We start from the raw sequence: 15755 nt of genomic DNA on the forward strand, positions 1-15755 counted from the left end.
TACCAGAATTAATAAATTATTTATAATTTAACAATAATAAAGTGAGATGTATAAGTATCATTTCTTTTAGATTAAACTGTAAAGCTACAGTTGGTAACATAATATTTCGATATTCTTAAATGAACAAAAAACATAGAAATATTAATTTGATAACCATAATGCACAGCTGAAACTTATATATAATTTAAAAACTACGGATGTACGAGTATAATCATATCGAGAACTTAAGAATTTTATTAAATTTATAAGTATTAAGTATTTATAAATTGTTGAATAGTTATAGAGTATTATTTTATTTTTGTTACGTATACTTTTTACTTTTTACCTTATTTTATTACTATAACATTATTTTTTTACGGAAACCTAAATCGTATTACCTATAAAAAACTGCGTCACAATTTTAAGAAAGACAAATTTAATATTGAAAGGTTTGAAACTATACGAGTACAAGTATAATGTAGTATGGATATCATTAACCGACAATTGTATTCAACATGATACATAAAACTATATAGTTAACTATATAGTATATATATATATATTATACTGGCTGATCGTTTTCCCTGTCAAATCAAATACTGGTGGACTTACCCATTCTTAATCTTCGTTAAATGTAAACTACACAGATTTTAACACAGTTATTTGGGTTGTTTCAACTAAATAGAAAATACAGGTTTGAAATTATGTTCAATGATAATAACTATTTTATTTTATGCAACCAATAGCAACTCTACAGAGGAAAACATGTTTGTTTTTCGTGACCCAATAGATCCTTTAATATCTGTTAGTAATTATTGTATAGTTTACAATAGCTATTGGAATGTTTGCGTTATCGTTCGAATTATTCAACAATTTAAAATTAAATAAAAGTAAAAACTTAAGCTTTAAATGGCTTACTCTAAGCTATACAAATAATAAACAAAGCAAATCTTATTTTTATAAAATTTACGGTAAAATCGTAATATTTCTATCTACGTGCTATCGCAATAATATAATTGATAATCGGTATACTTATAGGATATAGCTTATAACAAATGCGTATAAAAAATATTTAAAAAAATATTAGTGGGTATGATAGGTATTAGGTATATAGTAGAACGCATGTTTATTATTTGATATTAAACGTTGAATGTTTTACGGACTTATATTGCAGTTAAATATTCCTTCGATTGTAAATTATAATATACGACGCATGCAATGTGTACGTGTGTATTATGTAGGTAGGTGTAGGTTTATGCCGCGCGGCAATTTAATAATGCGAATACGAAAAGAAAACATACGATACCGCGAGCGATTAAACTCGTCGGCTGACGGATAATTTATTGCAATGTCGGCGCGGGAGGAGAATAGTATTATAAATATTCAATAGACCTGATAAAAAAAAAAAAAAAAAAATAAATAAATAAAAAATAAAAATAAACCACCAAATTTTTATGATATTATATAACGTCGTGGACAGGCGTGCGGTACACGTATTCGTCGAGTAAGCTTCGCGGCAGACGCATGTGCAAGACAAACGGCCGCCGCCGAATCCCCGATAGTGTGCCTCTCTCTATTGGCAGCCTGATAACAGAACCGTCGGGGTACTTAAATGGAAACAGCGTCTCGAGCGAATCATCGTTCCGTTCCGCGCGCGAGTCCGTCGCTCACTCGCGCGAATTGATCGCGAGAAAAACAGCCTATCCGACCGTAAAGTATAATAATATTATCATAGGTATATTGTATTATTATTGTTTGGAAAAAAAAAAATTAAAATTAAATAATTACCGCGGCACTCGGAGAACTGCCGCCGGACGACGCTATAATTACCTATTATATGCGGTCACTTTCCCGAAAGGTAGGTGGTGTAGCGTTAATAATATAGGCATACTATTAATGATATATTATACCCACCTATTATTTGCTCCGTCCGTGAATTGCGGAGATGAAAAAATATGTCATTAAAATATATGTAACTATAAATCGGCGAATTGTTTTTTAGTCACTTTAAATTTAGTGTGTTAACCGGGCCCCGAGATTTTTAAATCATATAGGTATATAATGGGTATATTAATTATGATATTTGTAAGACGGATGCAAATCGTTTATGTTGAGAGCTATGTGAAATTATCCGACGAGCGTATGCCTACGTCGGGATTGATTACACAATATTATTTATATTATTTTATTAAATCTTATATTATACAACAAATACTGTGTTAGATAATATGCACCTGTATAGTTGTTTTTTGTTTCAAAATAATAGCGATGTAGTCATTAAAGTACCAGCATAGTAACCAATAAAAAAATCGTATTATTTCCTGTTAATCAAATAAAGTATTATGTTTCTATCTATCTATATTAATAAAAGGCAATGTTTGCGTATGTGTATGCGTGTAAGCGATCCACCGCTAAGTCTTTCGCATTCATGGTTCTGAAATTAAGTATTTAAGATAATACTATACCCTAGGATGTGTACATCGAAGCCAAATATTTAAATTTTACATTTTAAAGATGGGCTCACATAGGGATTTGTTGACTCAGAAAAAATTAATATATTTTTGTTTGCATATGGTTGCTGTATGTTAGGTAGATAAAATAAAATAGTTATTATAATTGGATATAATTTAAGACCAGTATTTTACGTATGTATTTTGTAAAAACCACACAAATTACCGTGTTAAAGATATGTTTAGCTTATATGTAACTAAACTCCGTTAGATAGGGTAAATCCACTGGCATTAATTAATTTGTCACGGGCAACGTTGTGCAGGATCAGCGCTAGTTGTTTATATTATATAATATTATGTGAAAATTCCTTTCTTTATTAACATCATTATTAATTAGTATTATTTGATTTTAAAATCAATGGCTTATAAATTTTAAAAAATTGAGTAAACTATTTTAATCATTATTGACAAAATGATAATAGATAATAAAACAAATAAAGAAAATATCTAAAATTTCAAAACTAGCCCGGTGGGTGTAATAAAACTCTAATACAGCTTTAGTAGTACCAATGTGTTTATTGTTTTTCTATATTATATGTACAATGTATATATTATACATAATATTATACAACTGGGGTTTTATTTATAAAGTTTTTTCGCTTAGTCATCTTAATATGACTAAAAAGAAAATACACGTTTAAATATTAACAAAAATTATCGATCATTTTTATCAAAATAATGTAATTCATATACATTTTTATAAGATTATGATTTGATGGAATGATTTTAAAGCAATTGTAAAATGTATGTAAAATCTAACAGTTAACTTAAAATACGAGTTAGTACCTAAGATGTAAAAATATATTATAGTATTATAGGTATAATTTAGGTATTTTAGGTATTCAATTATTTTAATATCGTTATAGGTCAATGTTTTGTAAATAAAATTATTATAAATGAATATTATATTTATTATGTTTAAATAATAAAACTAAATTAATTAAATCTATCATTATTATTATATAAACGAGTAACGTATTAAACATTAATTAAAAAACTGAAAATAATATGTGTTAGTTATATTTATTTGTTTTTAATCGATACAAGATATTAGTATCTTCTAAGTTATTATAGTAATTATGATTTATTGTTAAAACTTTAATATTGAAGGTTTTCGAAATTAATTAATTTATTATGTTTCAACTTTTCATTATTATTTTATTTAAATAACAGTACTATATTTTTTTAGTTATTATTAATTAGTTTTTAAATATTACATCCCTAATATGCGTGCAAGAAAAATATTTATTATTTATAAAATTACCTGGTACAAGTAAAGTCTATAAGTCTATGATTTTTAAAGGAGTTAAAAATTTATAAGTCCTATAAACAAATTGTTGGTTCTGTATCATTGGTTAAAAGTTCGACTATTTATATAATAATATAATTTTTTTATCCACTAAATTACTTAGGTGTATATTATACATATTATGTCAATACTGTACTATCAACTAGTGAGTATAAATTTACATATCATTGGATAGAATATTTCACTTATGTTTGTATTGAAATATATTTAAATTAATCTTTAAAAATGATAGGTGTTATTTTTTTACTTATCTAAGAATATAAAAAATACATTTTTTTTGTTGATAATTTTTTTTTCAAAAATATTGTATTTAAAATTTGATAGAATATTTAAGCGTTTTTTTAAAAAAAAATTATTTGTTCAATGTGTTGGTATTATTTTTGCAACATGTATTAAAATACGCAGTTGAATAAATTAACAAATAAAGTTCAAAATGAAAATAACAATAATTGCATGTCAAGTTACTGTTTTAAAATTTAAAGTCAATGAATTATTTAATGGATCAGTCTAAAAGGGATCTGACTGGACCTTTGTAATGAGAATAATGTTCATTCAGTTGAAAATTCCATAAATGAAAATTTGATTAAACTGATTGACAGCTAACTAAAAACTGAAGGCCTTACTCAACAATAAGGCGATTTCATATTTTGAAAAAATTAGGCTGTTTTCTGAAAAAAAATAAAGGTAAAATTCTACATAATTCATTAGTGCAACAAACATAATATAATATCACGGATTATTTTTAATTGAATTGTTGGTAAAAGTGTACTTGTCCAAAAAATTTGAATGAAACAAATATTGTTGTGAAACAGCTCTTGACCTTATTTTGAGATAAATTTTCAAATATTAATGGTATTGAATCAATACTTCGCAATTTTGTATGCTTGATAAAAACTGAATTTATTTTCGATTTCAATTATTTTATCTTGATCAGTATCATAATATTTAGTTTTTGGTATGGTATTTTGAATTAATTACAAGCAATATAGGTAGCTGAAATTCGATTTGTTTCCAAAATAGTATTTTGGATTCATCGAATAAACATTTTAATTTATAAAACCTGCGATATAGCCTTCAATAAAACTAGATGTATTGAATATTTTTCATGATATCGATATCGTATTAATTTATTGATATCATTAGTAAAACTTTTAAGATAACGTTTTATGAATTTTAAATTGTTCGAATAATATACAGTTATACTTTATAATACATCATTATAGTCATGAATAAATTTAAAATATATTTGACAACATTACATGTTTTGTTACTTAAAATTATTTTAAGCACATACTATTTTTCAGAAAAAAGTACGATATTAGGTACTTAAGTAAATAATTTTGAGTTGGATAAACTATGTTTGGAATTTATATTAATTTTAATTTACTTATATATATATTACAAGGATTTAATTTAACCTAAGGGACTATTTAAAAAGTTTTAAATTATAAAATATGATATTTGTATACCTTCACGAAAGTGCCTATTATTATAATTTAGTTTTTAGTTATTATTTTGAAACAGACCATGTAGGTAACTATACATAGAGTAAACAAAATGTACAACTATGTAATAGTTTGTTACTCATACAATTCCAAAGTGTTTGCTGTTTAACCTAACTTTGTTGACTTTTATAATTATAAAATCTACCATGTTTAGTTATTTAAATTTACCTAACATATAAAAAAATATTGTATTGAAAGTATTGATATTTCTAACAATAAAACTATGAGAGACAATATTGTGACGAATGACTAAAAATATATATTTTGTATAATTTGATTTATATTTTACGTTATAAAATAATATATTCTTTTATAAATTATATTCCGATAGAATAAGAACATTTTATATTATTTTTACAAGTAAATAACACCAAAGACTTTTAGCAAATGGCTTCATATTTTTTAAAAAACAATTTTTTGTTCATTCATAATAACAAAAACAGAAAAACAAAATCATAAATATATTAATAATAAATTAGTGATTTATACATTTTTAAATAAAATATATTATTTTGCACGAGCAGTTTTAATTTATTATAATATTATATATAGTCAAAATCTTAAAACCAAGTACCTACGTATAATTGATAAATATAGATACCAATAAATTATACTATGCATTCATCAAAATGCAGAATATATTTATGAATTATTAGTTGTATTTTGAATTTGAACGCGATAATATTATATTTTTTGATATCAATTTAAAATTGGAGTTGAAGTTTTGCTCACCAAGAATTTTCAAAACTACACAGAGTAATAGCTAATTAGTTGTTACTAAATGTAAAGAAAATTAATATAAAGTTCTTATTTAGTACTACGAGACTTTATGAAATGTTTGATTCATTATTTTAGTATTAAAATTAATTATTTAAAAACTAAAACATTATATTATAATATAACAAGGGAAATTGTTTTTTTATTTTATCATAAAACTAAAAAACGAAAACGCAATATTTTTCAATCATGTATATATAAAACTTTACATTTAAAACATACATGATACATTTATAAGAATATATTATAATTATGTGTACGATATTAAATATTATCACAAATATAGCAAGTCCTATTTCAAAATTAAACACCTATAAATTGTTTTGTTTTTTTATCATAGTTTAACACCCACCCTCTTCTCACGACAACCTCTATTTTAAATTCATAATTGACATTTGTACAATTTTAAATCAATTTTTATTTCGTTGCAATAGAAACAATATATTGACTGTATAATAATATTTCCTATACAGTTGTACAAGTGTACCTAATAGAAAAAAAAATAACCTATAAATAATACTTATATTAAAACAAATATTATTACTTAATAATTATAATATATATATATAATATATAATTATTTTTATATTAAAGATTAGGCTTTTTACATACAAGCTGGTTTATTTTATATACACGGAACGACGCCACAAAGGCTGAACATCACAAGAGGTTACTAAATTAACGGCAGACTTACAATTTGGCGCCTATTAAGTCAAATCATCTGTCGAATTATGTTATCCTTGATGTAGGCAATTGGTATATATTATGTTTATTTGCGAATAAAATTTAGCGAGCAAACTGATTCATAGTATATGTATAAAAATCGGGCTCACACAATTTTGGGACACACACATTGTATATATTACTGTATATTCTTGTATATACACAAGAAAATTATCATTTTGTATAGATTTTGTACGTACAGAACATAAATCTAATTTAATCTAAACTATTAATAATTATATAAATGTATAGCATATAAATTAGGTAAATATGGTTTAAAGGTTTATATAGGTAAATTAAAAAAAATTGTGATTAGCCGTGAGTAAATAAAAAATTTAAATTATGTTAAAAGTAAATTATGAAAACGATCGAATTAAAATGTATTAATCTTTTTATGGGTATATAACTTAAGTTATTTTATTTTATTATTTTATACAAAATTATAAACAGGTATTGTATTTAAGAATGGAGTTTTGTATTAGTTACAATAACTTTTCGAACACCTGTTAATTTTTCCAGTGGCATGATTAAATAAACTCTTTTAATTTAATTAATTAATCGGAATTGTATAATAACATACTGACTCACAGATCAAAAATATAATATGCAATTGTCTAACGGTGGCTTAGTTAATCAATTTCACACAGAATTTATTTTCTCTGTGTCCGTATCTTTCTCACTTATCTCTCTCTTACTCTCTAACTGTGCTTTTCCATTTAATAAACTTCACTCACGTGTCTGCACCAGAGAATACTTTTTCATTTTTATTGTTATATTGAAATCTAAAGTGTTTTGTAGACGTCTCTAAGGTAGAAATTTTATTATATGTTCCTATAGTTGATGATGATAATTTAGCCTAAAATAGCATTTTTATTTATTTCTTGGTTAATATAATATAGTAGGTAAATACTTATGAGTTATATTCTTTATGTACTGGTTAATTAATGTGTGACATTATATATCTGGAATGCTGATATAATTCAACATTTTCTTGAGAGAGGCACAGTTATGTGTATTAATTATTAAAAAATCTTTTGAAGTGGTAAAAGTAAGCCCACTAAACTCAAAATAGAAATAAAACCATTCTATAGTGCTTTGAAGTTATTAACATTTTTTCGACAGAGACTTATTAACAGAATCATTATTCACAATTTTCCGAATGTTCATGTCGTTATCTCTTGACTACACACGCATTCAACAATGGGTTTTGTGACGGGTAGAGGGCTGAAATCTGTTGATGAAGATATTATGTCTTCAGGGAGAAATAATATCTATTGAGAGAAACAAACGATTTAATTTATTTTTGCTCGGCTTAGAAAACAAAGAAGATGACGAAGAAGTCAATATGTTCCATTTTGACATGTTATTACATATACCATTGACACGCGGTTTTAAATATAACATTACAGCATAATTATTTTGTCTGAAATATCACATGATGCCAACTTCTGAAAATGTTAACGGTTGCCATATATATATATATATATATATATATATATACAATACATGACGGCTGACATAGAACTGAGTGTAGGTATTACATATATTAATTATGTTTTTGTAAAGAATAAAATAGGTAGTGCTAAACATACTACAGATAGAGTATGTTCTTAATATTATATGCTTTATATCCTTTATAACTTTGTCATATAGTTATTAAAAATAAATCCTGATTGATCGCATATTTGTATGCTGTATAGCATAAAGGTAATATGATCTTTACGTTAATGTTAAGATCAATTATAATACAAATTTATTTGCCATTTTTTATCCTATATTTTTTGTTTTATTGTTGTAATTAATATTATTTCTTGCATGTGTTTAGCATTATTTGTACACATTTATAATAATAATGCTCCAACATTAGTTTCTGCTTTACTTATTTGAGTATTGGACAGAGAGATTGCTACAGAAATAGAACTACTATTATATACAAAAAAAATATATATACAACTATTATTAAATTTAGTATAAACTATGTTTTTGATTTATTAAATTATTATATTATCATGAAACAGAAATATACAAATGTGTTAAATTATAAGGTAGGTAGCATAGAGTAGGTAGTGAGTTGTATGTATATTACAAATTACAATATTATATCATTCATGGTTTGAAGAAATTATGACACTAGATAGTTTCGATTTATTTTTAATTATCTACTTAGTAGATTCTACTATAATATACTCATTGTATAAACATTTAAAATTAAAACCATGCATTTATTTTTATTTTAGTAATACCACTGACCATTTTATTTTTGAATAACCAGCTGCAGTGGCCATCAGAATAAGAGATTTACATTTTATATGTATTTATATTACATGAATTATTTAAAAATTGATTTAATGTAGTTAACAAATTCACATATAAAAATATGTAAACGACTTATGGATAGTTATAAGATATTAAAATTTGTCCAGTAAATAGGCGCTAACAATGCATTTTAAATAGTGACGGGAATAGAGTACGGTTCTTAATTGAGTGATTTGGATTCTGAAAGTAAAGAATTTTATCTTTCTTATTACTGACTTATGATAATGTATAATTGTAGTAGGTATTATTTATATGCTCTACTTAATAGCTTATGTATTGATATTAAAACAACTTGAATATATATTGTGACACAAACATTTCCAAAATTATTGAATAAATTGAATAATAATTGGTATCTACCAATATTTTATCTATACGTTTTACGCTCACTGAGTAAAATAAAATAATCCCATTCGTTTGCGATAAGATATTTGCTTTAAAAGAGCTACATTACCTTATAAAGTATATATTATCACGCGTAACTAATCATTAAATTTGTGACATTTTTTTGTTCTTCAAACGTAAACATTGTTTGTAGAACTACCTGATAGTGAACATTATTCAGTATTTGATCATTGTAACGAATTGGATCAAATGTTACAAACAACAATAGATGGAAGTGAGAAATTAGAATATTGAAATGCTTAGTAACTAAATTATCGCAATGTAACTTACTCGATCAATGTGGCATAAATTATAACAAATTAAATAGTTGTTTTAAAGATAAAGTCGTTAATACCAGTTTATCAAGCCGACTTATTTTGATTAGACATGCAATTGGAACGAATTAAAATTGAATTTTCGTGATGATTTATTGTAGGTATTTCCATTAGATGGCGGATCATTAATTTTACAAGAATTGTGAAACACGTTGTTGGATTTGTAATAGAAAACGAGAGTATATATTTTTTTCTTGTAACTGAAGTTGACGAATTTCGATTTTGCTTTTAAGTAAAACATTACAGACGTTTTTTTTGTGTTTATATTGACAGAATTTAGTTGGTAATAATTAAAGCAATACTGTAGAGAAATAAAGATTATAAAGAAAATTAGCTTTTTGATAAATTATTATAATATATCGCGAAGTTAATGCGACAGAATAATGTTCAACGAGTATAAATTATGAAAAGATTTATAACTCTGTTTTTAAATGTAGTAAAAAGATTTAAACTTTAAATTGTAAAATCAATGTTATTTTCATCATGCTAGATTCGTTAAAATATTTTTGGATAATTTTTGATTTTTAATTTACAAATAAATTATTCTAGTTCCTAGAAATAATATAGTATTGTTTATATATATTATTTAATATTATTAGTTCGTGCATCGTTTGTACGTAATAATATATTACTATATAATTATTTAAATTAAATAAAACGTTAAGACGATACTTATAATATTTATGATATTATCATTTAAGTGCATTAGTGCATACCAATTTTAATATTTTCATATTAAATACATATTTTTATCTTTTGCATGTATTAAATCACACGGATATTCGTAATTCAGCAGTTTGATAATAACCAATATTTTACGACATACTAATAAGACAAAAAATTCTATAGATATTAGATACCATCGAAAAATGTAAGTGGCACAATATCGTATTTGATGCACAACTCATTGGATATTCGTATACATTCAAACACTTTGTCAAAAACGTGTTTTTGTTCAGCTATGTAAATATTTTTTCAAACTTAACTTTAAAATAATTTTCATCATTGCCATTTGTCAACGTCGTCTAACCAAGATTTATGAATATTTGGGAATACATGTTGTATCATTAGAACATGTATTTATATTATATTGTTATTCAAGTATAATTAACGAGAAATCGTAATCTATATTTTACAGATAATGGATTGAACGCAGTGAACTAATTTTGTGGAACATTCAATGACGACAGTTGAGGTCTGTTAGTGTGTACGCGTGCGCGCGCGTATGTGTGTGTGTCGTCTGTTCGTGTCGCGTGTGTAGAATCAGTTTGGACGTGATCCTTACGCTCGGGAGCAACATTATACCGTCGCCGATTGCAGCTGCCAGCGTCGCCACTGCGATCACTGTCGCCACTGTCGCAACCGCCGTTACCGACGTTTGCCATGGAAGTGATGGACTCGGACGCAAACACCGTGTTGCACTCGGTCACCAAGGGCGTGCACGCCGGTCCGCCACCTGTGGTCACCTGGCCTGGCATGGACAACGTGACGAACGCGTCCATGTTCGACGAGTCGAATCTCCCGTATGACATGAAATTCAACGAGGGCCACGTGGTCGCCATAGTCACTTACAGTATACTCATGGTCGTCTCGGCCATAGGCAACATCACGGTGCTGACGATCATCCTGAAACGCAGGCGCAAGGCTGGCACGAGGATACACGCGATGCTCATGCACCTGGCCATCGCCGATTTGTTGGTAAGACATCGCTAGCAATTCATCGGTTATTCGCGGGTTCTATTGTTTCCGTTACATTATTTTAAGGAATCTTAATCTACTCTCCAACTCCTCTTTCACAGAATTCATAAGAACTTTAATTACTTATTAAAACGCTGTTTTATCATTTATTTTAATTTTAAAGATTGCATGTTATCGAGAGAGTAACATTTAAATTTATTGTTTGACAAAATAAACCAACATTATACGATAAGAATTGACACAATTACCTATGTTATGAGCTTAATACGTTTAAAATACATGTTATTCATCAATGAGAAAAACTTGGAATACTATAGTATGACTATTGGCTAACAAGAGTTTGGTATACTTATGTGGATATTTAAAAATATTAATCATCTGTTTTATTTGTTTTACAGTTAAATATAATTTATATAAATATAAATATAAGTAATTCAAAATAATAATATTTATACTGCATAAAAAAAAATATTCTTTTTTAAATATTTCGGAGTGTATTTATTTTAAAACTTGTAATAAAATATTATGTAATAGTATTTATACTGAATTATGTCCGTGTTATCATTATGTTTAACATTAAAAGTAATCTATAACATTCTCATAAATAACTTTTACTCTTAAGTACTTAATTAATTCATAAATTTATAATAAATATTTAGACAATTGATAATATTATTCAAATATATGATTACTAAAATTAATTCAATTAATTCACGTTACCACGAAAAAAAATTATTTTGTAAAATACATTTATAATTGCTTTTTGAATAAATATAAATGAATATAACAAACTATAAAATAATAGCCAAAACTAAATAAATCATACGTAACTCAATATAAATATTAAATATATAAACTATTAAGATGTATGATAAAAAAGTACAAAGTATAGGTTTTATTTATTAAGAATAAATCATATATAATATATTATATTTGTTCAATATTTTTGTATTTAATTTGTACTCATGGTGAAATTTTTATAGTATAACAAATTATTGAAATTTATTTTATGTAATTTTAATTACAAAATACTATTATTTATACTATTTTTATACACATACTTGTTCTTTCTTATAATGTGTAATGTGTTTAAAAAATGCAATTAAAATAATTTGTGTGCATGTTTTTTTTATATTTTTAGGTAACTTTCTTGATGATGCCGTTGGAAATAACGTGGGCATGGACTGTGCAATGGATTCTCGGTGATCCACTTTGCCGTATCATGTCATTTTTCCGAATATTTGGATTGTATCTTTCCAGTTTCATATTGATTTGTATCAGCGTTGATAGGTGTGTAGCTTTTTTTAGTTTCAATACGCTTATACTTTATTGCAGTTAGTTAGACATGTCTAATAGAGTACTCGAGTTAAATATTGCAATATATGTTTATTATATTTCATGTTCTTGGGTCTCAAACTAAACATTTATTGAGTATGTGTACAATACACGGTAAGGAAATTCTAAAGCTAACTGCGAAGCATATAAGTCATGCATATATAATAAAAAATTAATATAGTTCAAATTTTAAGAAATTGTTTAATTGTCCAAAAAAATAATATTAGAATACATGCATCGGAATGTACGGACTATTAGTTAGAGAATAAGCCCAGGCTCAGTCCATTACTTCAAAGCCATGTTTTAAAATTTTCTTAAGATTAGGTTGATGAAAAATGGTGTATTTGAATATCCCATTCGCATTTTTAAATGTTTTTAAAAGTAATGTTATTATTAATGCCATTATGATTAATGCAATGTGCGTTCATCATCAATAACAGTTATCTGATTAATACCATCACTTTCTTCTTTGAAGTTTAATATAAAAACAGAAATCTATTATGAAGTTTTTCTTGACTTCATTTTTCATTTTCAAGTGGCCACTGTTTTAAGCAGAAATTTCAAATATTTTTGTTTCTTTGATTTCATAAATTATGTTATTATAATTATGAAACAAAAAATAAATATTTATTTTGAAGCAATTTTTTAAAAAAAAAACCTAAAAACATTTTATTGACAAAATAATAAACATTTCATTATTTACTTACTTATTTTGTAAATTTAGTCAGTAATTTAGAAGTCAAAGGGAATATATGATTAAAAACAATTGATAATAATTAAAAATAACTAAACAATGATAGGTTAATAATACAAAATTATAATTATTTTGTTTCTATATAAGTTTCTATACTAGTATCTCAACTATTAGTTAATTTTGTCTCTAGTTGTTTATAATTACATATTAACTATATTTATAATAAATTTAAATAGTTTAAAAAATGTGTATATATTTAATATACTCATTTAACATTGTATCTAAAGAACATTCTATTTGTTGTTTTTCTTAAAATTATATTATAAATAATAGTGAAGATAAATTTTGAATATTCCATATTTTCTTGTTCGCTTTTAAATTAATATTTATAAATATTCTTTTCTAATATTAAATTATTTAATACTGTTGAATGTATATTTTTTATTTAGTTACGAGTATTAATATAATTAGTATATTATGTTATTATCTACAAATAGTAAACAATCAATAATACAATTATTACTAATTATCCTAAAATGTTGCAAATTATAATTGTTGTTAAATAATTAAGTAGATGAAATAATGCATTTTTATCTAGTTTTATTTATTACGCCTGCATCTTTCCCAAATATAATAGAGATGGATAAGTGGATAGCACTCTGCTGTACATTAAGTGTAGAGTGGGTGACTGTAATGGGTGTGTTAAATTTGAATTTAATGATTTATCATTGTCTACGAAAAACAATTTTGAGCGCAGACGGTTTATCAGCCTATATCACTAAGTACGTTTCATGATAATAAATTATGTTTTTTTTGATATTGATATTAAAATATTTTATTTTATTATTAGTTATAGGTTCATTTTTTTTATAAAGAATTAAGAAATAATATCAATTACTAGAAATCTATTCAATAATAACGTAAAGCTTGCATAAAATAATTGGTCAGAATGTAAGATGACAAAATGTATTAAATTTCATATAATATAATAATGTTTTGATAATTAGGTAGGTATATACAAGTATTTAACATAGTTAATAAAGACAATAGAAAAACAGTTTTTACATCAGGAAAAAAAATAAATTGTCTTCAAAAAATAAACCACAGCACGTTATAGAACTGAATGAAATAATTTAAAGCATCAAAAATCCAATAATAAATTAAGAGGATAATTGATGATATTTGTAAGAAAACAGCAAAAAAAAATATTCATAAAGAGCTTTCTAATCATGGTATTAAGACTGTGACATACTGATTTATTTATTTATTCATAATTACTATGAATTTATGGATGTTTTTATAAATGATGAAATTATGAACATGTACTAATATTTTAGTTAACCAACTTTTTATTAGTTACGAGACTAATAAATTTATATATTTTTTTTTTAATCAGGATAGAATTAATAAAAAAAAAGGTTCTTGGGATTGAACTTGGATGTTATTAAAAAATGTACTAGTGCGTATAATTAGAAAGAGTTTTGACCACATCGATTTGTAAATATTTGTTGACAGGCTTTTTTTTATCATTTATGTAATATCATTTGAAATATGACAGTCAATCAATAATTATAAATGATCACTTTTTAATTTTTATTAATTACAGTTCTTTGAGTAGGTATAAAACATAAATTATGAGTTTATTCACCAAGCTAGTTTCGAATCTTCCATGGAAGTATTAATATTGGAGTTAATAGGCGTGAGGAATTAGATACGTTACATATATCTTTAACTGTCATTTAAGCGGCATTTAAAACATTGCATACTATTGTCTTAAAATTAAATTTTATAGGTTTATTATAAACATTGTAGAGTAAATATTTTTTTTGTTTATTTTTTATTATAATTTAAGGTTTATATTTAAGCTATACATTTAATACGTTGTAGTTAATAAAATTTAAGGGCGCCGATTTATAATATATATTTTTATAACCTACCTGAACCCCTAATAACATAGTTATCTTCTTTATAGTAATCATTCAATTAGTTATTAAACTATAGTCTTAAGTATATGTATATATTTTTTGGCTTCAATAAAAATTACGGATATGATAAAGTAATGAAAACCATACAATATAATATGCATTAAACAATAGGCATCAATTATTTCTATAGAATATATAACAAATTGTTAAGGGTATGCATTGAAAATAAAAATTTAGTAGGCACTTTAAATAAATAATGTCAATA

General features: G+C 25.0%; 1 protein-coding gene across 2 annotated transcripts in view; it reads left to right on the plus strand.

The window, feature by feature from the left end:
- LOC113554297 (gonadotropin-releasing hormone receptor-like) overlaps positions 1-15755 on the plus strand; it is a 91562-nt gene that overhangs the window by 12040 nt on the left and 63767 nt on the right. The window contains exons 2-3 of one of the 2 annotated variants that reach the window (XM_026958067.1): positions 10977-11536; positions 12678-12826. In XM_026958067.1, coding sequence (XP_026813868.1) covers positions 11222-11536; positions 12678-12826 — 464 coding nt within the window. In that variant the 5' untranslated portion in view covers positions 10977-11221. Of the gene's footprint in view, positions 1-10976; positions 11537-12677; positions 12827-15755 lie in introns of those variants that run through there. The other variant, XM_026958068.1, reaches the window with a different exon arrangement.

Source organism: Rhopalosiphum maidis, chromosome 2, assembly GCF_003676215.2.
Source record: "Rhopalosiphum maidis isolate BTI-1 chromosome 2, ASM367621v3, whole genome shotgun sequence".
Lineage (NCBI taxonomy): Eukaryota > Metazoa > Arthropoda > Insecta > Hemiptera > Aphididae > Rhopalosiphum > Rhopalosiphum maidis.